The 27,111-nt window shown below is 39.8% G+C and overlaps 1 protein-coding gene across 3 annotated transcripts in view; it reads left to right on the top strand.

Annotated features, from left to right (window-relative positions):
• The window catches only part of LOC139614437 (galactosylgalactosylxylosylprotein 3-beta-glucuronosyltransferase 1), an 85,989-nt gene extending 59,685 nt beyond the window's left edge, over nucleotides 1–26,304 (top strand). Inside the window, exons 1-7 of one of the 3 annotated variants that reach the window (XM_071471701.1) lie at nucleotides 9,566–9,703; nucleotides 13,104–13,246; nucleotides 15,892–15,963; nucleotides 16,069–16,580; nucleotides 21,921–22,217; nucleotides 24,818–24,924; nucleotides 25,266–25,405. In XM_071471701.1, coding sequence (XP_071327802.1) covers nucleotides 13,135–13,246; nucleotides 15,892–15,963; nucleotides 16,069–16,580; nucleotides 21,921–22,217; nucleotides 24,818–24,904 — 1,080 coding nt within the window. In that variant the 5' untranslated portion in view covers nucleotides 9,566–9,703; nucleotides 13,104–13,134 and the 3' untranslated portion in view covers nucleotides 24,905–24,924; nucleotides 25,266–25,405. Of the gene's footprint in view, nucleotides 1–9,529; nucleotides 9,704–13,103; nucleotides 13,247–15,891; nucleotides 15,964–16,068; nucleotides 16,581–21,920; nucleotides 22,218–24,817; nucleotides 24,925–25,265 lie in introns of those variants that run through there. The other 2 variants (XM_071471702.1, XM_071471703.1) reach the window with 2 other exon arrangements.
• Nucleotides 26,305–27,111: the final 807 nt, after the last annotated feature.

Below are 27,111 nucleotides of genomic sequence, written 5' to 3'. Positions count from 1 at the left end.
TGATAACACCTGATTGTGGCTCACTCTCATCCACAAGCTCCCCTCTAACTTTGCCGTTGTCCAACCCTCCCCTCCTGTGGACTTGCTGGCCTAATTGGAGCCATTTACACATAATGTGGCATCCCCAAGGGGCCTCATTATAGCTACAAAGCTGATCCACCTCAGCTATTCTTCAGCCACCTGTTCATCAAGGTCCTATCCGGTGACAGATATAGTAGGATTTCCATCAGCCTAAAGGCTATTGATCAACATAAGGAGGTAGAAAGTCACGCTGGTTTTGGTGTGTGTCTGTTTCACTACGGGTACAGGACTGAGCGCTGCAGGAATGTTTTACCTCTAATGTGTCGAAACTAAAGGGAGCATCATAGGACATTTATATGGTATACAGCATGGAGTTCATTCAGATACTGTGAAAACTGGGAAATGTTGCAAACGTTAAATTGTTTTTTTATATATATATATAAGCAATTTCAAAGGTATAGTTTGACTTTACTCATCTTTGCTTTCTTGCTAAGAGTTAGTTGAGAAGATTGATACCACTCTCTCATCTGTCTGGTAGATGGGCCCAGCCAGCAGATGCTTACCTGAGCTTAGAAAAAACACATTAACATTCAGTCATTTGTCTTTTATCCAATGCAACACTCACAACAAGAAGGTTCCAGGTTCGAACCTGCCGGCTGGCTGGGGCCCCTCTTTTGCATGTTCTCCCCATGCCTGCGTGGTACTCCAGCTTCCTCCCACAATCCAAAGATATGCAGGTTAGTTAATTGGCATCTCTAAATTGCCCATAGCTGTGAATGTGAGAGGGAATGGTTGTTGGGAATGGTTGTTGAATGAAGTTTATCCAAAGTGACTTACAAAACACAGGAAACTGTTGGAAAAAACTAGCCTGGCTCAGTCCAAAAGTAACAGCACCTCTAAAGCTCCCTAATTAACACTTTAACTTTTTTTTTTTTTTCTCGCACAAAAAACAAAGTGTTAGCTAACTGTTTTCATTCTCTGTGGTAAGTTAACTTTCTCCTGGCTACAGTCTTACATTTACCATACAGGTATAAGAGTGGTATCTCATCATGTAACATTTAGCAAGAAAGCAAATGAGCATTTCCCAAAATGTTAACTATTGCCTAGTATTGGCATTGTTAGCAGCATGCTGAGATTAGCATTTAGCTCAAAGCACATCATGAAAGGGTTTGATATCAGTTTGGCTGTAGTGGGTCTTGGTGTGTCTGAAGTCTTGTCCCTCAACTCCCAGTTTGTCTTCACAGATGCTTGCAAAGCAATGAAGCTGCAAATCACCTATGGATTTGGTGACAGCAATGCTCGTGTAGACGTGCCGTCAGTAACCACCACGCTCTTTATCTCAGCAAAGTCATTGCTCCGTTGAGTCAGTGACACCTCAGTGTGTAGCATCAGCATACACACAGTTGCTGTGTCAACACTGCGCTGTCAGTGTCATCTTTCTGTGCCCCCGAGAGCTGTTTGAATGTGACTGTGCATAGCTGCATACAAGCAAAGTATAGGGACAAATAATAATAGTAAGTGATGAGCAATGATTTAAGAGGTCAGCAACGGGCAGATTATGCATGGAGGCTCAAGATGAAATGTCAAAGGTGCTATGTTTTTACATCAAGTTGGAAACTTTGCTAAGTTGCTACTTCATTAGCCCTGCATTCAACATCATCACTTATCTGACATTTTACCACAGATCTTTAAATGTCAGTGCTTTTATGGTAGTGTGAACGTGGTGTGTCTGTGATAAGCTGTTTTTTATATTGATAGTAAAGTGAAGTAATGAAAGTAGTGTGTTAAATTTGTTTCACGTACAGAAACAGATAGTGATGTGTAATGTCAGTGATTATCAGAAAGCATTTTTAGTTGCTATTTTGTCTATTTTATTTGCAATGTTTTGACTATACTCCACTGTGCCAACACATGAGTAAATCAGTACATCATCTGTGATGCACAAGGTGCTGGTCTGTTAGAATGTCATTGTGTTCATAAAACACACTGCATCATGCAAAGTGACTGCGTCACACTGCGTCAGGTACATGTGCAGTAAGCACGGGAAATAGTAATAATAATGATGTATCTGCTAATTACCAAAACTATTAAATGAGTCTCCACCACAAATTGCCTGTCTCCCGGGGGCTGCATATTACTGGCAGTTTCAAAGCTAATGACAGCATGTCATAGAAATCACATATACCAACACTCTGACTAATTATGTAATTAAGAAAACACTAGAGATGGACATGAACAAACGGGCAGCTGTGTTGAGTCTGTAATTGTTATGTGCCAAGTTCATTCGCCTCTGCATTATATGTATCTTTAAAACCTCTGCTTATCCAGGGGAATGTTTTGCTGTGCATGCACACTGTCCACCAGCACTTCCCTGCTTCACATTCACACATGCAGCTACACTAATACACACCTCAGAGCCCAGTTTTCTCATGTTGGTCACAGAGCTCCACTCCATTTTCCCCGCTGGCATTTCTCTCCAACCTGAGGCTGCTGCTGCCCCCATATGTCATTTTTCATATCATCATCATTCTAAACTCTCAAATCTCAGTTTATCTTGTTCATGGCTGCAAGTATGAATTATGTATATATAATAGAATTCAGTTCATTCAATTGTGATTTAAATTTACTTCAGATACCCTGTGTATATGAGCTATTGTCGGCAGATACTCTCCTTAAGGAAAGTCCTCTCTAGTATCTTTCATCTCTATTTACACCAATTATATTTCCCAGCTTAAACAAAATTCTCAACTGCACTGTCACTTCATTGGATCAGATCCCCCAGGTTTAATTAACAATGATCAGTTTCATAATTATATATATTTTCCCTCCACAAGGGCATATAATTGGGGAACTTTGACACTGGGGAATCTCTAATCGGAGAAATCCATGGTCTAACCCTCATTAAGCAACTCAGAACTCTGCAGAGCTAGCATGCTGAAGTCTGAGAGCGAGAAGGTGCAGCAGAGAGTCAAACACCTAAACCGCCACTCAGGAAGCAGGCTTTAATTAGCTAACGAAGCTGGGAGATTCCTCTGTCATCCTTTGACCTTATGCTGAGGCATAATAAGTCTGTTCACAGTGCGAGGCATGTCACACGCGGTTGAAATCAATGTCCTGCACACCAAAACGACATCTAATGAGATAAACGCTGTGCTGTCCCTTTCATTGTGAGAAACTGTAAAAGTCCACATTCATGAATCATTCCTGGAGGCCCTCCAAAGGTTGTAGGCTACTTTATTGATTTAGTGTCATTAACAGTTAAAGCCTCAGTGTCATGATTGATGTTGTTTGTAATGCTCTTGGCACACAAAGGATTCAAAGACATCTCATAATATGCCTATATAGTATAACCATACCTCTAATGGCAGCAGTGAGAAAACATCTAAACCATAAATAGCTTGTATCTTATGAATTTCCTGCTATAGGGTAAATTACTCATAAAAATTGGCTTTGATGACCATTAAATGCCCGTATTGTTAAAAAAATACCCGTCTCATATCTCTACAGTAAATATAGAGCTAACACCCTAGCCTACATTAGCATAAAGACAGCTAGCCTGACTCTGTTCAAAGATGATAAAATCTGCCTACCAGTGCCTCTAATTAGTACATTATATCGTATATAATTTGTTTAAGCACACAGAAAAGTAAAAATGTTAAAAAACTGTTCTGTTTTGTCAAGATGTAATGTTTGGTATGATGTCTTAATCGGTGAGTTTTAGAGTTGCTTGTGAGCAGATTTTATTTCCTTTACACAGAGCCAAGCTAGCTAACTTTATGCTATGCTAAGCTAACTGACTGCTGGCTGTAGCTTCATACTGTTGCTATATACTGTATAAACATGAGACTGGTATCAGTCTCCTCATCTGACTCTCAAACAGAAATCAAATGACTAAACTGTGGTTTAAACTTGCACATGTGTGAATATAAGATGCTTTAGTTTAATAGAACTGTATAATTTCAAGATGTCCAATTTATAAGTTTTAGTTTTAAAGTACACCAAAGAATACTGTCTTTGACTGACTAATGAAGAGGCACATTTTCTAGCAGTCACAATGAGGAGAGACTGTGATGATGAACTGTGGTCTCCTCTCCAAGATGACATCTCCCTTGACTCCATTTAGATCAGAGCCGAGCTGCACTGACCCAGCATGGCAGGTCCAGGTCTCAGTGGCAGCCTCTCTGCAATCCTGGCGGTGCTCCTTGGCTCAGCCAACTATGAGAGGCTACATCATGCTCCCTGGTTCAGCATTGGAAATGTGCCCTGGGTGAGCCCGACCATAAATTAGTCAGGATAAGTTAAGGGAAGACTGCGTTGGGTTATCCCCGATGGTTATCGGCGGAGGAGAACCTGCCTGAAGGTTGCCGCTCTTAAATCTTTTATCATTGCTGAGGCAGCCTGATCCAGGGATGGACTGGGGCCATCAATCAGGGCCAATGCTCACAGCTAATGGCTTATTCAAGTTTTCCTGAAAATAAAACAATCTATGATCTTCATCTAAATCAAGCATGAGAAACAGCACTTGCTGCCACATTCTCTGGCTAATTTTTGTTTTGAACAACATTTCATCATTTACAGTGATCGTTGTAGTGCAGCAAAATGAGAAAATCAGTTGGATTTCAGATTGACAGGAGTCTGACTGCTTACACCTATTAATCATGCTTTACACACCAAATAATTAATTATTACTATTACAGTCAGTTCCAGTCAGCATGATTTAGGATGACCTTAAGAATATGACATGATCATAAACAACATAGCTGTCTTTCCTCTCACAGGCAGCCACAGTATTTATACAGTAGCTGCCTTCCCTGCATTGCTATTATTAGCTTGACTCAAAGCAGGGGCTTGTTTCATGAGAAGGGATCAAATTTTGAAGAGCGCTCCATGACAGGTGTGAATTGGATTGATGGGACAAGTAACACAAAACTAGCATGAAGGCGACCTTTCATTGAACCCAAACCTTGAATATGAGTCGTAGCCCAGCAAGCACAAGCAGGGCAGAACTGGAATATCTTCTCCTTTGTATTATTGAAAGGAAGGAAATGCCCCCCCCCTCGACTCATGTCACATGAGGATGCATGATGATTTAACGCCTGTTTTAAATCCAAGAACTTAAAACACCCTCTTCGACAGTGTGAAAAGCAAAATAATTGCCAGCTCTATTCAAGATTTCAAATCAAAAATTAATTAAAAAAAATAATAATTGTACATTATGTCATCAGTTCCTCCTCTGCCCATAATGAGTGTAATTAGTTTGTGAGGAAATGACACAAAGATTCAAACTGATTCAAGTATCAGTGCACCTTGGTCTTTAAAACACAAGATTGTTCTCGACTGCTCTAACGAGGCAGCCCCTAATTGTTTTTTGTCCATTATATTTTACAGTTTGCCAGAGCAGAAAGAGAAAGTATTAAACTGAGCATATGAATAAAGTTAGTCATTAAATATACCATATGCATACGCTAATTGCTGTATAGTATTTTTTCAGAGTGACAGAGAGACGTGGTACTTGCACTTCAGTATACAAAGGCATGTGTAGTCCACAACTTGTGAGTTCCTGCATTTAATGTGGCTGTGTAGCATTGTTAGTTGTCAATTTACATTTGAATTTATCTGTCACCAAACGAAATGCCAGTACATTTTAATAATGTTGGTGATGATGTTATGAGGATTCTGTGCATTCAAACACAAAACCAGGACTATGTGGGGGGAAAAACATCAACTGTACTTCAAAAGCAATTAGGCCTGTCTGAATCAATGCCCACAGACTTAAAATTCACTTTTAATGTCACCTCTTGGTGAAGCTGTTTTTTGGGCCTGTGACAGTAACACCAATCATGATCTATTTCAGTGAATTATCCTCTAAGATTCTCCAGATATTCCTGAAAACTGTTCTGGGCTTTACCAAGTCGGTCGGAGGCCAGTGAATTCATAAATGAAAGTGAATGATTGGACATACCAGAACGCAGTATCTCCAGAGATCCTCTCTTCTCTGCAGACTGCAAGGTACATCAAAATGATGCCATGGCAAAGCAAGCAAGGAAAAGATGATGTTGTTATTGGTCCTCTGGAAATAGGAGATGGTCAGGGCCAAGGCAGCTCAGAAGTCAGAGGCAGACTCGTTTACAAACTTGGAAACTTACCCCTGCTCCGTCTTTGGAGACTCAGCTTTAGAAATCTAAGGAAGAGAGGAAAGAGTGGGAAGAAAGAGGGAGACAGCAGAGTTGACGTGATGGCTCTCATGTATTTCTCACACAGAGGGACCATGTAATAAATTATCAAAGTTTATTGTCTGATGCCTATTGAAATATTGTTTTAGCTCAAAAACAGCTATACATTTCAGTATATTTCAAGTTACAGTATGCATTTAACACATTTTATGTTAAAATACATATAAACCTGTTTCACTGGAGACTGATTACTGCCTATGGCTAAATTTTGACAAGCAGTATCAAAAGAATTTACTTTATGAACAATATGACAAAGTTGATAAAGAGTGTCAAAGTTCTTTTCTTTACTTTGGAAATCTTAACTCAGTGTTACTATCACTTTTTCATCTGCTGCCCATCACATATTGTGGTCTCTGTAGCTTTGAGTTTATGCAGCTGTCATCTCATAACAGGTGACGATAGTGAAGTTCAGCATGGTCCACTGAGGAGGACGATGAAATACAGTATGGTTGAATGTCATGGAAAAAAGCTTGTAAGTGGACGATGGGATTTTTCTTTTTTCAGTACTACAAACGAAGATATTATCACACATAGAAATCAGTCATCACAGAAGTCAATTTAAGTAAATGAATCCTTTCCAAATCCATTCTTACAGTATATGGCATTAAATACATTCGTCATCCTGTCCACAAAAAGATCACTTTGGGCCCTTTTTTGTTGCAATAACTGCCTGATAAATATAAGATAAGGCAAAATATAGTTTCCAAAACAAATGAAACTAGATTCAAAGGAGGACTCAAATGAATCTAGTTCATTTGTTTAGGAGAGTATCTTAGCTGACGCTACCTTAATGTAAGGGGGAGGATTTTAATTATATGTCACCTCAGTTACAGAAAGGCAATGAGTTAAGATTATTCAGAGATCTGACAAAATAAAACCATATAAGCCCCATACAGGAACAATATGGGAATTACCAACCGAGCTAAGTAAAAGTTTTCATGAATAGACTGCTGTAATGATAATCATAACATCAATGATCATAAAAAAGGACAGCCTGCTGTGTATTGTAACACAAGGGCTTAAAACAAGTGAGAAAATTGGAGGCATAGCCTACTATTGTACAGATTTCCCATCATTTTTATTTCATACGGTATCATTTTCTCTGATACACTCAATCCCACTAGCGAAACATATTGTTTTCACCCCCCAGTTCACCTTTTCGGGGGGTAACGGTGTTAGTTCAACAATCAGTACAACAATTTTCACACGTGGCATTGTTGCTGTGATTCTTTATTAATCAGTGGCAGGTGTTCGCTTCACAGCTGGTTAACTCGCGGTGATGTGAAAGGCTTTCAAGCTTCATTGTCTGCCATTGGCTGCTGCAGTCTGTGGTGTATGTGGGACTAACTCTGTATTCTTGCCACATCACACAATTCAGGCCGCGTGGATGCTTGTGGGGTATGGAGGCCTCGAAGCTGGTTGCTTTTTACACACTTATCTATCAGTGATACCTTTCTGTTACGATTTCACCGCCTGATGTCAGCAGAGATGGAGGAACGTTAGTACGGCAAAACAGATATGAAATTGATTAGAGGGTAGAACAGGAACAAAGAAAAATGTAAGCTGCGGTGTTGTGCATGTGTCTGGCCATTTATCATCCACATTAAGAGAGAACAATCTGCTCTACAGTACATTTTGACAATCTACAGTCACAGTAGCAGCTCTGTGAGGCTCGGGCCAAGAAGTGCTGTGAGCGCTTAGCATGGCAACAAGCTCACAATGCTAAGGTTTGTTCAGAATTTTGGGAGTTATGTGTAGTTGCTTATTCGCTTTCTTGCCAAACAATTTCTAACTGATATTTAGTGGATATAATATTTACCAACATTCACTATCTCAGTTTAATCTGTTACCATGCCATGCAAAAATTTGCTAATTAATAGGCTAATGGGAATGGCATTGATTTTGCAGGCATTTGGTCATAAACCTAAGATTTAAACCAATTCAAATTGTGACCTGAAGCAATCAGCAAAGTTTTTACATTTCATTCACAAATCCATAGGTTACGAGCATAAAAATGGAAGCTAGCTATAAAATATCCAGTTAAATCTGTCTTTCAAAACAAGACCTGAGACATTAATCTTGCATGGCATGACTCAGCTCAACAATAACTCTGTGCCAAAGATGAAATTGAAATGCATTCATATCACAAAACACCTGTTTTCAGCTACATGTTCTATACACAGCAGCATTATGAGCTCCAGCTCCTTTTAGCTGGCAGCGCCTGTTTTGTTTTTCCAAATATTTTCTTTCAAAAGTGTTTAGCTCTTAGACGCTGCATTGGCCTGTTGGAGGGTCTGGGATCTTGGCAGGTTGTTGTACTATACTGTGTTTCCTCCTGTTCAGCTCCATCACAGTGCGCAGAAGAGAGGAGCGACAACATTGTCATCGCCCAGCTTGAAATTTTGTGCACATCAAGCACAAACATTTTAAGGGGGTGCATCACTGGGTCGCAGGGAATTTGCCTTTTTATACAACAGTGTGCCTCAGTAAAATAATTCTGGGACTCCTTCTGTTAATCCCCAGAACACACTTATTTGCAGTTTATATGGTTTTCGATCACAAAGCCCCTAAAAAACTGTCTCAGGCCATCCAGTTCTGGAGCTGATGCAGCGTGCAGACATCACTGGCTGAGTGAAGCATAAGCCTCCACAGAAGCAGTGTTCCCTCAGATGTATTTGAATAAGACATGATGCCAGTTTATTTTTGTAACATCCCCCACCCCAGACTGTTGGCAGGCGGTGGAGTTGTGACTAACCCTCTTCCAGTTTCCACATTAGACATAAAAAAAAGGAAAATTGCAGAGTGTGTCTGTGCAGTTCAGATTGGCGTCAATGAGGTAAAAATCATATATTAATATATACAGTATTTTATCATTTCACACATGAACAGAAAAATTGCTTTGTGAAGCACAGCAGGGGTGTACCACCACCTCCTGTGAATCTGAATGATGTGCATCAAGACTAGAGTTATTTACATTACACTGACGCACTTCTACTCTGCTTGACTTTGAGCCCTAGCTCCTTGATGTTAAATAATGAATAGTCATCACACACAGCCACACCACTCATGAAGGTGTCCATGTAGAATCTCTGTAAGACATTTGACTCTTAGACCCTATCCAAACCGCTATGTTTAAACCTGGCTAACTGTCCTTGAATCTTGCATGCTTGTGTGATTGAGAGAAGTGAGCAAAATAGGGGGGGGGGGGAGTTCTGAAATCACTCTGTAATCTATCATCACTGAATCATATTCACTGAAATGTCCCTATCTTCCAGGTCTGGGCTTGGAGTTGCCTGTCTGCGTTCGTAGACACGGCAGAGGAAGAGGAAAAGGACATGGTCGGCTGACGTGACATGGAGGATGTCACCGCTACGTAGCTCGTCCAGTATGCAGTGTGGCCTTCCCAGCTGCGCATCACCAGTGGTGCCATGATCCAGTTATAACTGTGGGTAAGCATCCAAAGGCTTTTTTTCATTCATGTGATTGTATTAATCGTAAGCAAGAAATGTTATTAAAGGGATATTCCACTGATTTTACACATCAAGGTTAGTTTACCGGTCACATGATATACTGAACCTGTAACAGTTTTATAAGGGTTGCTGAGGCTCTGGAGCAGCTTAGTCTAATCAAAAAAAAAAAAAATACCTTAATGGTGTCATAGTGATGTCATCTGCAATATCTGCTTTCCATTAGAGACTAGGAAATTTCAGAAAGGCTAGGTTACAAACAGGAAGTGTAAAGTTCTAAGGAGGAGGACATTTACTTGGGAGGGTGGGTCTAACAAAAGATGCTATAGAGTTTCATTCGTAGGATCCAGTGTTTTTGAAGCTTGACCCATACTGGTGACTAAAAGTCAAGAGATCTCAGCCTCTGCAGCTTTAATTTTTATCATTATCGTTAATCTGTCTCTTGTTAGTCCTTCACCTTTATGGAAGTGCTAAATTGTTGGAGTACCTCCTACTTCCCAATACAAAAGGCATATATACAGGGTCAAGAAATCCATTTCACATAAAGCAATAGCGCTAGCATTTCTATGAGTTATACACTGGAAGCTATTTCACCCGTCATCCGAAAGACTTCTTAAGTTCTAACTGAGTAGTGGAGGTTCCAGGTATTTAACCTCTTGTGGGGTCTTTAACACCTTGAGAGTTGTTAGTTGCCTTCGTGTAGCACTTAGAAAGACCATAACTGGGATGACTAAGAATCTTCAGACTTAAGCAATAGAGGCGATGTCTAGTGGGTAGACGTTTAACAATGGTTTGTGTTTGTGAGTGCTCTCCAGATAGTGATTTAAATACAGGAAGCTTTTTTTTCCTTTTTCACACATTTATAAGCTGTAAAAGGATTGTTTTCACTGTCACTTTTTGTAAATATGTGTAAAGTGATTGTATTTAAGGTTATGATGAAAAGATCTTAAAGGCTTATTTTTCATCATCTGTAGCGTTTACATGATCAAGTCATTTTTACTCAATAAAGGACATAGCTCACTTTTTTCAAGTGGTGCTGGAAGATTATGTACTTTAAAATACATGGCTCAAAGGAGATATTCACTGGGTTTATCACTAAAATTTCCCCATTCAAGAATTTGGCATGTGGGTAATGTCATTTCCCTTAGAACTCATTGTACTTCTATATAAGTATGCAGGACCATGCACAGTAATATTTCCCACAGAGGACTTTGCTGTAAATCACCTCTCCACTGAAAAAATAGAGCTTTTAAATTGTGCAAAACCAATTTCTTTATCAGTAAAAACCACTTATATGGTGTAGGGTTTGTGTCAGAGTTATTCTACCTGATGGCTTCAGCATTAATGGTGTATTTATTTACAGAGCTCAATAAACATAATTGGCTTGTACAATTATATTAAGCTTCAATATACTGCCACCTTCCCCAGCAGTGGGAGCAGGATCACTGTGGGAAACAAGATGACTTGTTTCCTCAAGTGTAAAGAAGAAACGAATATGCTAAACACCTGTGCTCACATTATGTCTGTTTCTTTTTTTCCTTGGTTTAATTGAGCAGATCAGTTAATAATTTCATTTTTGCAGCGAGGGTTCAGCATAATTCAATGTAAATGAGCTATGTGGGCATGAAATACAGGGAGTGGACAATGGAAAATAATGTAATCTGAAACAAAAGAATTGCACCAAATTTGTGTGAGATGATGTAATAATGTTTGCTGAGAGTGTGTCAGAGGTATTAATTCAACTCAGTGTTCATTTTCAATGTCTTAATGAAAGCTTAGCAACCATAACAAGGCACAGCAGTTCTGTCAAGCTGATCCTCTGCTCAATAAATGTAAGATACAACACATCTTTGAGGAACTATATTAGTTTGTAGGGTTGCAAGTTACATAAAAAAGACAACCATTCATGACTAGCAGGAAGTAGCTCCCCACTGTGTCCCGAATGCTTTCAAGATGCAAGGTAAGGTATGTGAGCTGAAATATAATTTGTTGCTGCGAGTTAGTCTGAGAATATGAAGCTGAATAGCTTATAAGATTTGTTTAACAACAGCCCTGCCCCTGTGTGTTTCCTATATGGCCTATATATAAATATGTATCTATATATACTGTATATATAAATGGAAATGAACTGGGGAAGTGTTATCTTTTACTAATTTTACTAAAATAAAAAATAAAAAATGTTATGGTATCTCCTGGTCTGGAGGTGGCTAGAGTGGGCATAGACACAGGATAGAAAAATCAATAAACAGTGATAATAATAAAAATAAGAGTGATACCAGGTTGGAATCTGGGGTGATAACCTATTCTTCCACTTACATCACAAATAGCATTAGGCAGTTGAGAGAGGAAAAGAAAACTGCAGGGTCATTTAAATAGCACAGATTTAAAAGCTTAAAATAAAGGAGGGCTGCAAATGTTTTATAAGAGATAGGAAAAAGGAAATCCATTCAGTATGTTAAACAGACTTACACTTAGACTAACACAATTCATTAAACTTTTACCCTTTGCTGATGAAAAAAGTACATTATATCAGTTGCTTTGGCAGATTTTTTTTCTGTTTTGTTTTAAATCAAACTGTTTTATAGCATAAAGAAGAGAGCATTTTAAAGAACAGTGATGCTATTCCACTTAATGTCTGGTTAATTTCTTTCATGCTGTAATTAGGTTTTTCAAAGGGATACAAAGCTCAACCAAATGATCTGGACACAGAGGGAAGGGCACGTTTGCCAAACAGTAAACCCGCAGTCTGGTGACATAGTTTCCTGCCATTTGGCTGCTGAATAGTTTCAGCACTGGGCATGAAGTCACACCCCCATTCTCAGTGATGGCATCGATGAGCTCATTGGGTTGGCAGAGTGGACAAGCTCCTGCTCTGTGGCCTCCTCCGGTGGCTTTGACCATCCTTTTCGTTGGCTGGCACACTTAGTTACAGTTTTAAATCAAAATCTGTATAGATGTAACAGCATTCACCTGCTCCATTGTCTCAGTCTTAATGATTTGTGGTGAGCCTATTGTGCAGCTGCCTCTGTGGCAGAACAATATTTTATTTAGTTTTAACACCACCAAACAGACTGTCACTCAATTTTTGTGTCACTGGAGTTCTTCTTTTTCACTTTCAATGACATTTTGGTCCTTATGATTATGGATGTCCCCCAGTGCCTAATATGGTTTTTTGCGGGAAGTTAATGATAATTAAGGTGCTGAGAATGTCCTCCCTATAATTCAGCAACACACTGTATGAATGTGCCTCAGAATGTTAATAGATTCTGGTGTGAGTCTTTTATCTAAAACACCTGAACATTTCATGGGAAATTCACTTGACTAGAAATCCTGTTTGTTACAAAATGCAGGAAGATAAATTCATCAATCTTTTTTTCTCCAGGTAATGCCAAGCCAAATAACCAATCCTGGAGATGCCGAAGAGAAGAGATATTCTTGCCATCGTGTTGATCGTGTTACCCTGGACTCTGCTCATCACTGTTTGGCACCAAAGCGCTATAGCTCCACTCCTCGCCATCCGCAAGGGTATGCAGTGCACTGCACTTCACTGGCATTATCAAATCTGAAGTGGGTCCTCGAATCTAACACCGCACTTCAGGTTTAGACAACAGGCTGATCATTTAGAGGCACTCACTGGCCATGACCATCAGCTTCATCAGATTTCAATAGCACTTGCCCAGTCATTGTAAACCTCATCAGTGTGGATTGTTTAGAAGTTACCATCACATTCACACTTTCCTACCTTAAGCAGTTATTTTTATGTTTATTCTGTCAGTTGAATAGAATTAATTCTTCAGCTGCATATATGCATCTGCATTCATTTTTCTTTCTCCTAATAATACTGGGCCAGTACAGTATGTTACAAAACAATGTCCTTTCACACTACTCATAGCTTATCACATGCTTTGGCAGATCAATCCACATTCTCTCCTTGGTGTGACGCCAGTGCTCAGACATTTTATCCATTTTGTTTTAAAGATTTCCCCAAATTAATTTCAGAGTTTGTTTATCTGCAAATTAAAGTAATAAATGTGTCTGCTTGATTAGCTTCATGGAATATCTTGCATCCACATATAATATCATGTTTGCACACCAGTCTGAGTCATTAATACACACCCCATGAGCCTTCCAATCATCCCCCAGAGACCACAAAGCTACAGTGTGAAATGTCAAGTATGCTGCAGAGTAAACAAACCCAAATTAGAGCGACAGCAAATCAATAGAGGGCTTTGCCCTCTTCTTATAATGTCATGAATGCACATACAGGGGTTAACAAACCAAACAGATTTACACAAATGACCTTAAGCAGTCTGTTCTGAAGAACATTTCCTAAGTATTTTAAATAATTTTTATCGAAACACTTCAAATAGTGTCTGATTAGCCAAGATTCATTAAAAAGCATACTACTTTCTGTTCACCAAATATCTGAATTTTATGTTTAAGGTGTCAACAGTTAAATGCATGAAGTAATTTTATGCTTTTATGGGATATAGTTAAGACACAATGAAGTGTAACAAAAATTGAAAATCTCTTTTGCAAGTGCTATCTGACCCAGCTCTGCCCACTGGAGTCCTTTTGTGTTCTCTTAAAAGAGAAGCTAGAGGTTTTTTTGGCAGCATGCTTGCTGGCAGTCTCTGCTGAACATCTGGCCATCAGCAGATTGTGTTAATCTGTGTGCCGCAGGAAAATCCTCTTTATGTTGGAGGTGCAAATGGAGCTTGGGCAGAACGGTGACAAAGATTGCCATTAGCTGTGGCACAATGAAAAGAAATTTAACAACATTAATGAATCTATAATCGTAGTCTATCCATCATGACCAAGCTGTTAGGGCCAAAATATCACATCCTTTATCACTGGCATCAACTCTGACTCATTCTCCATTGTTTATATGTAAGTGTTGAGTAAGTAGTCACGTTTTTCAAAATGACATTCATGAAGTGCCACAAGTGCTGGGATCTTTGATAATCCTGCACCTTGACTGACAAACAGATAACATGAGAGTCTCCACTGAGCATACACAGTTTTACACACTCAATCTCCTTTATGCCACTCTAAAACAGTTTCCAGCGAAAAAGAGATACTCAACATAACCTCTTCCACTCCACCTCTTTTTTAACACCCCCTGAAAATCTTGTTTTTGCTAACCTCCCTCTCACTTTCCTGCAGTGGTGTACAGGTGCACCCCAGGACACTGTGGCATCACAAAAAGGTGTGGTTACAGGTTCTGCTGCTTTTCATCCAGGTTTTGAGTTATTCTTTTAACAACAACCAAACTTAAAACCTGAGGTCAGCCCTAAAATGAAAATTAAACTGTTACAGGCCTTAAACCACACACTGACTTTAAGTATATACAAGCTCTTGTTAGGAAAAAAGAAAGAATTAGTCTTGTCTGCCTAAAGCAAAAATCATTGACAGAGTCAGAAAATAATAACTGCAACTTTGTCTGCATGGGTCATCAACGCAATGGGGATACAGGGGAATTATGCAGAATTATTTTTTAAGCACATGTCTGAACATTTCTCCAAAAAAGGGCACTTTTAGAAACTCCTTTATCTCTACAGTACGTTATACTATACTATACTATAGTCATTCAAATGTATTTCTGTTTACATATCTATATCTATTACCAAAATTTCCAAATACCACATTACCGATGTGCATAAATGTGTAGTAACCATTTAAGCAGCTATGAAGGCTTGAGTGGAGTTTCTTAACCATTTTCTTTGGATTTATCTGTGAGCCAGGATATCCTGGTAGCAGAGTTTTTACCAGCTTGTGCTCACTAACAACTGAAAGCAACATCCAACAACAAGTGATAAGAGCAATTTTATACATAATACAGCATCTCAGAGGCAGAAATGCAATTAACTGCAAACTCTAGGACTTCCTTAATTCAGCAAAATACACCAACTCACAGCTATATTTACTTATAGAAAATAACATAGCATGCTGTAAAAATGGAGGGTGAGAAGCAGAGGAGGGAATCTGTGGTGGAGTCTGAAAAAGAGGGCACGTCTACTGGATCCACATTTTTCTTTCTTTATAAAGAAAAACCCAAAGGCACCGCTGGGGGAATAGCAAGGCCCATGTCTCCCCTCCCCCATCTTGCGCTGTCTCTCTGTCCATCAGCTGTGTTATCCTCTCACGGTGCTTGCTTTCACTTTTTGCAGCCTGTCACCACCTAGTAAAAGAGATCTTTATCATTCCAGAGAGGCTTGCAGTCCGTCATCACCGGCTCTCAGGTACACTTTACCCCCATTGGGTTTAAGTCACCTGAGGCAAATATACAAAGGGCAGCCCAAGGTTGCACTAATGCCTTACATGTGTTCTTATCCCCAAATCTGCAGATGACGGTGTCGAGGGCAAGAGGGAGGCAGGTGGCCAGGCGCAGGACTCCAAGGAATACTGTGCCTCAGATAAGGACATTGTGGAGGTGGTGAGGACAGAGTACGTGTATACACGGCCTCCACCCTGGTCCGATGTACTGCCTACCATCCACATCATCACCCCGACGTATAGTCGACCGGTGCAGAAAGCGGAGCTGACACGGCTGGCAAACACCTTCCTCCACGTTCCCAACCTGCACTGGATCCTGGTGGAGGACTCCCAAAGGAGGACGCCTCTTGTTACACGGCTCCTTCGAGAAACTGGGCTTAACTACACCCACCTCAATGTGGAGACGCCCAGGAACTATAAGCTGCGGGGCGACACTCGGGACCCCAGAATCCCCAGGGGGACCATGCAGAGGAATCTAGCCCTGCGGTGGCTGAGGGAGACCTTCAACGCCAACAGCAGTCAAGCTGGGATCGTCTACTTTGCTGATGATGACAACACATACAGCCTGGAGCTGTTTGAGGAGGTTAGTGCTGATATACAGCATCACGTTCACTCCATAAACTCTCTCTAACTCTCTATTTTTTTTTTTTTTTTTTTTTAGGTCTTACTTAATGAAAATTATATATTGATATTTCCTCAACAAACTCACTTGGATGCAGTGGTTTCATGCCCCTCTTGCTAGGAGGAGTGTTAAAATAATGTCGCGTTGAATTCTCCAAACAGTATTTTATTTGTGGGAAAACTGACAAACGGCTAGCATGCCAAGGCAGGAGGATATTGTTGGACACATATAAAATGTTTCTCAAGGCAGTGCTGTCATTTACTGTTACACTAACAGTAAACACTGGCTAGCGCACACACATCGCTGAATTAGCTTCATCATAGTGGCTTAAGTGTTATTATGGATTGCAGTGTGATTACATACAAATGGAAGTCCTGTTCATGTTGTAACCCAATCACCTCTAACCTTAACCTAACTTTTAAAGTATTTCCAACTTTATGCATAAGTGTAATAATCTAAGTCTAGCCTATGTCTAAACTTAACCATTTGTGATCTTAGTCTAAAACATAACTTTCCTGTTTATTGCCAGCTGCAGCACTATTAAATCCTCAAGCTCTGTCTGCCTTTTAAATACTACATCACTGATGTCCACCTGAGTTTCAGAAAAACAAACCATGTGTAAAGCAAACGGTGAGTAATTCAGGGGGCCTGGGAAATTGAACCATTCACGGTTGAGACACTGAGGCTGGCTGGTGCTGTTCGGAAAGCTCGAAAGCTCACAGAGGTGTGACTGGCATTGCTCAATAAATAGACTAGGATAAGATACATGGGCTGTAGGAAAGATTGAGGTGGACAAATTTTTATTTTGTCCATGAATTTAGACTGCACGTCAATGTAGATGTTCCTTTTGCAGTTGTATTGTATGTTTTAAAAAAAAATTATAGGGTACTTCCCAGCCACATTCTCTACTGTAGGAATCTGTGGTATAAGAGGGGTTAAACAATAAATTCTCAGTTACTTGAAGCGTTTTTTAGCTCTTAACAAGCATAGTCAGTGATCTGGAACTAGTGGAAAGAAGTTTGGGCATGTAATCAGTACACTTCGGGCCATCCATCTTGACATGAGTTGAATTACCTGAGTGGACACGGTCTGTGTCCTCTGAGTATTAGCCTCAAGTCTTGTTAGCAGTGCAGACGGGGTCCGTAGTAAATGGAGTGCCGGGTATTGACGGGGCCTGTCATTACCTTTCTCTGGGAATCAGCCGAAGTGCTCCGTCTCCCTCAGAGGCTCTCCATCAACTCCAACAGGCCTATTTATGGGCCAGAGTAACGGCCCTGAGGGGAAGTAAGAGGGAGAAGGAGGGAGAGATAGAAAAAGAAAAAAAGAAAAAGAGAAGGTGACAGACAGATAGACAGAAAGCAGACAGCTGACTGCAGCTACGGGACAGTTTGGCCTCCACCCTCCACCCCCACAGTAAAAATTCAGTAGTTTGCTGACAGTGTAGTGTCTCAACAACAGACAACAGATATAAGTGACTCTTCCAGTGTGGAAATGCAGCTGATAGACTGATGTTCAGTGCTTCACGTGTTAAAAATAGGTTCATCATTACATCCTGTTTCATCTCATGTGAGGTAATTCTTTGATTTTTGAGCAATCGCAATAGATTTTGAACTCTAGTAACTAGTAACATGTTGACAAATTGAAGAGACGAAACCAAATGAAATATTGTACGACAGTGAAATCACCAATAAAACCTCACTACTGTTGAGACACTAAAGTTAGATGAGACCACAGACAGTTGTAACACAAAAAAGAACCCTTAAAGCCAATATGTAATGCTTTCAGCTAAAACATTAAAATGAAATGAAATACTCAAAATCAGTGTTTATCTTCTATATAAAAATTGTATTTAAGGTTTACAAAACAGCTCACAGCTTGCGATACTGTATATAGGGCGACAGTTATAAAGAGAGGTAGCCAATGCAAAAGCAGTTTGCTGAGAGAATGCATCACTTTCATTTAACAGACTGAAAACTGCGTGGTATCACTGGCATGTAGTGTAAAATCAGGGGAGGCTTCTCAGAAAGTGAATGTGGCTTTTATTCTTCTACCCAAACGAAGTAAAAACAACAGTGAATAAGTGAAGCAGAGATGGTACCACAAAAACAATGCAGCTAAAATATTCTGGCTCTACTGGTTTGTCACATTAGATGTCTGTGTTCATCTGTCGTGACAGAGAAGCAACAAGACTGCAGTAGCTGGACATGAACCTGCTTCATAAATCACTCAATCTCATGTGTTTTTTTGTTCTGAGGAATTCAAGGTGTTACAAGCCTGTATTACGACTGTGTCTTGTCTTCCTCACTAAGATGAACAAAGTGTCCCACTATCCTTTATGTGATTAGGATAAGTTAAGTATGATAAAGTGATTGAGGATTTGATTAAAATGATCCAAGCCTGTGTTTCTATCACACAAAGGAAGAAAGTAATGAATCATGTTTAATTACATTTTCAAAGCGTATTCTAGTATGAATATGAAATGATATCATTGTTGGTTGTGAGCATAATGAAGCTCATTTTTATCACAACTGTATTTAATATTTTCATTGAAGTTGTATAACCCTGTGTCATTTCTCTCAGCTTTTTGAGTCACATTTCAATAACGTATGACCAAAACTAATGTTTCATCTAAACGACAATAAAACATTTTTTTTTTTAAGTCACACTGACAAAATCTTTAATAGTCAGACATTAACATTACATTTTTGTGGCTGACATGCTAATTAAGCCTAAGAGTATGTGGCATTAAAAAGGCTTAATTGCTGACTACGCTTGTCCACAGTTCTTTCACAGCAGCAGCAGTTAGGTGCAGCAGGAGCTCACCTCAGCTGCCACAGCCTGACACAGACACAGTGCACTTCAGATGACTTCACACAATAGTTTGCAGTTGCAAAAAAAAAATAAAAAATCCTGACAGGAATTGCTGTAATTAAACTTCCATCACAGTGGTGCTATAGAGGATGTTGCTCTTGCTGCCACCTATTCAGACTCAGTGTTACTCATTCTTTCATTCAAGCACCAATACTAACTATAGGCAACTTTGGTATATACTGTCTTTTATTAAATGTATACTTTTTAAGTCATTTCATAATGAAAACTGAACAAAAACCCTCATGATGAATTAATTTCCAATAGTGAAAATACATCCCTGTAAATAACTATGTGAATCATTCTTATGTTTCCTTCCCAAACCACAAGCTTTACGCTGTATCACAATAGCAGCACAACCAAAATACTGAATATCTATTGAATTATATTAATACATGTTCTTTAGGGCTGCAAACCTCAATTGTTTCCATTATTGACTAACCTACCAATTATTTTTTCAATGAAGGAGGAAAGAAAAGCAGGAAGTCCTTGAGAGGTTGGAATCAGTAAATATTTTGCATTGTTTCACAATTTTGAAAGGACTGAAAGGATTATCAAAATAGTTGCCAATAGGTTTTTTTTTTGTGTTTTTTTTTTTTTTTTTACCTCAGATGTCTTGAATAAATTAACTGATGGTAATTTATTACTACTGTAACACTCTGATCTACCTTAATTATGTTCAAGAGACACTCAATTTGAAATACAGATAGACCAGCAAATCATGAAATCCATCAGCTTTATTTTGCTTATTATGAGTTATAAAACTACACTTTTAATTAGAACAACTTCAAGAATTAAATAGAACTTAAATAAAAATCCCCAAAAACCTTAATAACGCCAGTGCTTTTCAGTTGTTGCGACACATACTCCAATGGCAGCAATGGATGACAGTTCTGTTTTATTCTCTCTGCATCCTGAAGGACTGATTACTGTACCTGGATACCTGCTTTTGTTTTTCTGGTAGAATTTGTCATTTCTTTTCTTTGTATTGCCACTTTGACTACTCTGAAACACGGTCACTTCGTCTCTGTGGGCTTTTCCCTAAGTGGGGCAGGAAACAAAGCTTAAATGCACACGTAGGCATACACAAAAAAAACAAAAACGGAAGAAACAAAACAAAAAAACTCTGCACGAACACAAATATTCATCACTATGAGGCAAGAGGAATTTTGTTGTGTGTTAATTTGTTTGGCTTTCAGAAGAGGAGGGATTTGGTGGGAATAAAGCTGCTGCTCTACTCCAGCTGAAATTCCCACCAGAGGCAGCAGGTGGAACACTCATTTTCACATTTTCAGTATAGATGGGAAACTGACAAGCCTCCTGACATTTCCTTCATAGAGCCTGATTTATGCTTGCTTTTAAGCCAGGCCTGTGTCTTTAAGGGAAGCAGGCAGGTGATGTTTGGGCAAAATGGTGGATAGATTTGGTCAAGGCCTGGCTACAAAATACCTGGCAACAGTTGAGACAACGTGTAGGATGGCACTTAGACGAGCTCTTCAGCTTCCAACAGCAATTTATTTTTAACTGTACCCAGGTGTTAATGCAGGAATCATTATCACAGAAAAACCTGAGTGTCACTGAAAAAGAACATGTAGGACACAGAGAGAAACATAATGTAATGAGAGATAGTGCTGACCCAGAAAACAGATAATATATATATACGCATATATACAGACGTATATATTTCTGTTTGCTTGCTTTCATATGGATGCAGGCACTCTACCCTATTGACACACATACTGGATACTGTACATTGCACTTGCATGTCTTTATTTTGGAAAGATCTTCTACAAGTGAGACACCAGCATCATTATTTCTGCTGCATTGAATTTGATTAACTGACTGCTGTTTCTAAACCTTCCCCTACCCTCATTATAAAAACGTATCTTTTATGACTGCAGCAGCTCCTGCAAATGGCACTCACTGAGAGGCAGACAAAGAAAAGGGCACAAAGATCGTTTGATGTTGGGAGATTAAAGGACAAAAAAGAAAGAAAGAAAGAAAGAAAGAAAGAAAGAAAGAAAGAAAGAGGAGGATGGCGGTGCTCTACCTTGAAGAATCTCCTCAGCCAACCACGATCTGAGCCACTCTAATGGTTTGGCTCCTTCAAACCCTCTTGGCACTGTCTTCATTTACTCCCCTTTAAAGATGGTTGTGTGTAATCATCTCATTGTAAGGCAGCTGTTGAGCACTGCGTTTCATCTGCTTTCTTCTAACAGTGTGTCAGCTGCACAAGACATAGAGGCTTGGTCAGCATTCACCATCTTTTAGAATGAATAATCACAGCAGCTGTAAAAACCCTCTGTCCATGCCCTGCTGTAAGGCTGGCAGCTGATGCTCAAATACTGTGTCTCACTGTCATGTCCACCTTTTCAAATGACTAATCTGCTCTCTTCTCTCCTCCATTTCTCTTCTTGACTCGCCGCTCGCTAGATGAGATCGACTAGGAAAGTTTCAGTGTGGCCTGTGGCCTTTGTGGGCGGCTTGCGGTACGAGTCCCCCAAGGTCAATGCAGCTGGAAAGGTCTACGGCTGGAAGACTGTGTTCGACCCCCATCGGCCCTTTGCCATTGACATGGCTGGCTTTGCCATCAACCTGAGACTCATCCTCTTCAAGCCACAGGCATATTTTAAGCTCCGTGGGGTGAAGGGAGGCTACCAGGAGAGTAGTTTGCTGCGGGAACTTGTCACACTCAACGACCTGGAGCCTAAAGCAGCCAATTGCACTAAGGTAATGTACTCTTTTTATTTGTAATCCTGTTAAGCAGCTTGACCGGAGCAGTTAGTAGTTCAGGGATTTGCTAAACTGTTTGTGCGGATGGTAAAGATTTTTTTGGGTTTTGAAGGAATGAAACCTGCTGTTGCCAGTGGTGGAAGAAATATTCAGGTCATTTACTTAAGTAAAAGTACCAATACATGAACGTAAAAATACTTAGATAATACTTAAATAATAGTTAAAGTCCTACATTCAAAATCCCAGAAAAGTATCATCATCAATGGACACAGTGACTGATAGATCCACATATGACATTATTAAATTGTACTGATACATCAGTATGTAAGCATCAGTTTACTGTGGCCAATATGGAGCCTGTTTTCTCTTCTTTATATACAGTTAGGTAGTAGTCCAGTGGTTCCCAGCCTAAGGGTCCTAAGGGTTAATTGTGCAGGAAAGAAGCAAAAACAAAGTTCTGGTACACTAATCTGATTTCCTTTAAACCCACAGTAACTAGCAGCCACCTCTACACTCTTTTTTGTAAGAATGTGCCAAACAGGTTGGGAACCATTGGTTTAATTTAACAATACATTGTATTTTAAAAGCTTATCATGTGTTTTGAATGTTAAGTCTCAATCTGTGGAAAGGAATCTGTTGTTTCACAGTGTCATCCAGCATAGAAACCTTTGTGGATTTATGCCACTGCACTGCCTTGATGATCCAAGAAACAGTAAGAAAGACAGTGGAGGGGTGTGAAACTGCAACTTCCCAAAACAAATGAATTAAGAACGTAGGAAAAACCACTTCCAGCAATCACTCAGCATTTGGTAAACTGGCTTATTTGCTTATTCACTTAGAGTTTGACAAACTTTCCAGATCCTTGTAGGAAGATTTTATTACCTTTGGACAAAGTCAGGCTAGCTGCTCCCACCTCTTTCAAGTCTTTGTGCTAAGCTAAGCTAACCGTTTTCAGGTGGCATTCCTACCATACACATAAGGGAGTGGTATCAATCTTCTATCTTCTAACTCTCAGCAAGAAAGCCAATAAGTGCATTCATCAAAATGTTGAACGACTTTACATAATTTGTGTTTGATAGAAGCGAATGAGGTTATTGGATCACTGATCAAGAAAACATGACATATAGTCTGTTGCTGATGCCCTAAACTTTCTTGATTAAGATTCCTGAGCTGGAGTAAAAAAAACAGCACATTCATGAGGCTACTGATTTGCACATCCTCAACTATGTTCCTGTTCAACATACACTAGGCGAGAAATCAATGTATTTCTTGGCCTGAATGCCATGAAATGCATGATGATCTTCCATTGGTCAAGATGTAAAATAATGCAAATTTGTCGCTGAAAAGTTGGATATCATTGATTATATTTCATGCTCTGCCCACATGCATTGCACACACACACACACACACACACACACACACACACACACACACACACACATTTGAGTGAGAGGCTTAAGGGTTGCAGAAGCAGCAGCAGCATCGTTCTTCTTAATGCCCACTCCACCATTCCTGCTTTTGGCCCTTGGTCTGGGTCATTTCACTGAGCCTCTCTCTGGGCAAAGAGGAGTCAGCCAGAGGGCTTGAACTAGCCAGTATCCACACTGCGATCACCCCTACACACACACACACACACACACACACACACACACACACACGCATACATAGACAAAGAATGAGAGACAGAGAGAAGGGAGAGGAAGGGAGAGAGAGAGAGGCACTTTCAGCCAGCTTTTTCTCCTGCTCTCCCCTAGCCATTCAGATGGGTAAATGAAAAGAGGGGATTCAGGGAATGGCTGAGAGAGCGGAATTGGACTTTTTGCAGGCCTAGGGTGGGGGGTAGGGACATCACATAGATTACAGATGAGTGCGGGGACAGAGAGAAGGGACGGCAGGGAAGGAGGAAGGGAAAAAAATGGAAAGTCGTGCATGGGCATCTCTCTTTCTTATAATCTACCACTTCAGACGCCAGGGTGACTATTAACCTCCCCCTACACCTGAGCAAAGTGGGAGTGTGCTCTTGGCACATTTCAAACATGCCCTATGCATAATTCATGAATACCGCTACGGTGAGATGAAAGGAAGGAGGGATCCAACGCAGAGGAGAGAGGGGAAAATGAGCTTGACACTTCAGGTTGTTTTTTTTTTTTTTCCTATCCCCCTGGTTCCCTTGCTATCCTTTTCCTGGATGCTTGTCCGATCTCTGGGGCCAAATCAAACCAGTATGAAAGCTTGATAGCAAAATAGCATACCCAGAAGAACTGCCACTACTGCAAAGGCAAAAAACTCACACATACTGTTTTGAAACATTCGTCTGAAGGTAGCCATTATCCTATGGTCAGGAGAGGCTGAGCTGAGAGGACTGTGTCATATTATTGTATATAAGATAACCCACTCCTCTTCCCTCCCTTCTAATGCAGGGTTCATGCTCAAGTAGCTCTCTACACACAGACAGACCGTGTGGTGGCGTTGTGTATGTACTGTCGGCTGTTTTAAAGAACATGAGGCAGACTGGGAGCTCAAAGGGAGAGCAGACTGAATGAGTGCATTAAGGGAACAGCATGTAACTAATATTACTCTTGTTTTTGCGTCTCCAGATACTTGTTTGGCACACAAGAACGGAGAAGCCTGTCCTTGTGAATGAGGGGAAAAAAGGATTCACAGACCCCAATGTGGAGATTTGAACGTTTTCCCTCAGGTCACGGTAAATAATTCTGGTTTAGAAAGTATGAAATAGCTTCTATTACTGAGCTGAACCCTCTTTTCTTCATAATTTTTATTTTTGAATGAAGTAAATTTAGGAGGAGAAATGGAAAGGTAATAATCATTTTCACCTGGTCTTACCTAGTCTGGCTACAAAAACAGCAGGTGTTTCTAATATTTCCTAATATCTTGTGCATTCATTTTTTAATGTGCTTTCTGTCAGGTGCAATTACAGCAGACGTTGTCCTTTATTAAATGTCACCAATGAAATGATTAGGTTCAATGAACATAAATGAAGCCCTAGTACTCATTCTCAGCATATCTCAACCCTTTCTGTTGCAGGTGGTTGGCCTTGGACCTGCGGAGGAAGAAATTGGCCGGGTCTTGATAAGTGCAACCAGCGCTCATGTCTTAATCATCTGGAAAAAAAGGAAGTGGGGGCCTTTGAAGGGGGATTTTAACCTCCTGACTGAATCTGACATTTTTCAAATATGGACAAAAACAGTACAAATGTATCATATTAAAGCACAGATAAGTTAAGAGTCGGCGCTTCTTTGTCAGGATTGAGGTGCAGAGGAGACGACATGAAGGACGCCTCACAGGGGTCGGTGCGGACAGTCATGACCTGCAACTAAGGCTGAGGATAACCTAACAAAAGAGACAGCACAACATGAGAGACGTACAGCCAGCGAATTCAACCAAACATGCAGGTTACAGAACATCCTTCACCTCAAAAAAATATATAAAAATACATAAAATAAATAAATTAATAAAAATGGAGGAGTAAAATATATATTGTCTGGACATGTCTACACATGGTACAAAAGAGAAATTCCTCCTGGTTTTAAGGACATGGCCTACATCATCAGCCTGGATAAAAACACGAGTCCAACGACAAAAAAGTCTCGTGGATTTTCCTTTGAGCAAACACAAACATAGCAATGGAAGGAATGTTCTTTTGATAACTATGAAATGTTTGCTTTAATTTAATTTAATTGGTTTGGGTGTTTTGCAAGCTCTTGACTTACTTGCTAGTTCAATACTACTGACTCTAACCTGCATTTACTCTTGGGTTATCATTGTTCATTTTATAGTGTCATTATAACTCATGCATTTAAAGCCACCCGTACACTGGGAGAGAGACTGCTGTTTGAAATGTTCCCCTCAACGTGCTTGGGAGCTGAAATCTACATGTACAACATCAAAATCCTAACACTCGTCTTAGCACGTAAAAGAAAATACACAAACGATATTCCTTTGTGGCAACATGTGTAAATAGTAATTCAACATGAGAACAATCAGAGGATTAATGACAAATTTTGACAAAAGCATTGTAATTACTGTATTTATATGTAAAAAAAAAACAAAAAAGAAGAAAAAATACTCTCTTCTCTCCCTGCTCCCGCCAAATTCCTCACAATGACACACAACAAGGCACAGGTTCATGCTAGGTTCAATACGTGGAAAGAGTAATAGCACACCACCACTTGCAATTGGTAATGGAAACTCCAGTTTGTGACACATTCATAAGGCACAGACAAGAACATCAAATCAGCTACATGAGAGGCTCACAAACGCTGACCTAATCCTCATGTTAGACTTCGCATTCAGTGTCAGTTCTGACATTTTGGGGAAACAGTGTGTCATTTGAGTGAGTCCATTATTTCTATGCACACTCATATACATATGCTCATGTATGTACATGAGCCACAGGTTAACAAGGGTCTGCTGTGTGCAGGATTAAAAAAAAAAAAAAAGAGCAGGATGACACAGCACTGAAGCCCAAGCATATGGTTTTTACTAGGCTTGTTGGTCCCTCTCCTCAGAAAAATACACTTTACATTATAAATTTACACGCTCAGGCTACAACTTTTAATACAACTAACTGTCCAACAGCTGGTGTAAATTATGAGTAATAGATTGAAACAATTTATGCATGGCCCCAGAATATTTTTTTTTCACTTTCACTTATGAAATCAGACAGTACATGCTACTTTGAAGTGGCAGCAGGCTAGAGAAAAGCACAACAAAAGTAAAAATCTTATGTTTGCTGATGATTTGGGAGCAATGTCACCATCTTCATCACTAATCAGTATTGTGGACTGATGTAGTTATCTCCTGGTTTCTTTTCGTATTAGCATCCATCTGTTGTAGATTAACTGGATCAGAGAAGGGAGTCACTGAAGCT

Source organism: Trachinotus anak, unplaced genomic scaffold (genome assembly GCF_046630095.1).
Source record: "Trachinotus anak isolate AG129_WGS33_773 ecotype Australia unplaced genomic scaffold, CSIRO_AGI_Tana_v1 ptg000034l, whole genome shotgun sequence".
Lineage (NCBI taxonomy): Eukaryota > Metazoa > Chordata > Actinopteri > Carangiformes > Carangidae > Trachinotus > Trachinotus anak.
The sequence above is the reverse complement of the archived record's forward strand: the minus strand, read 5'-3'. Positions and strand labels throughout refer to the sequence as shown.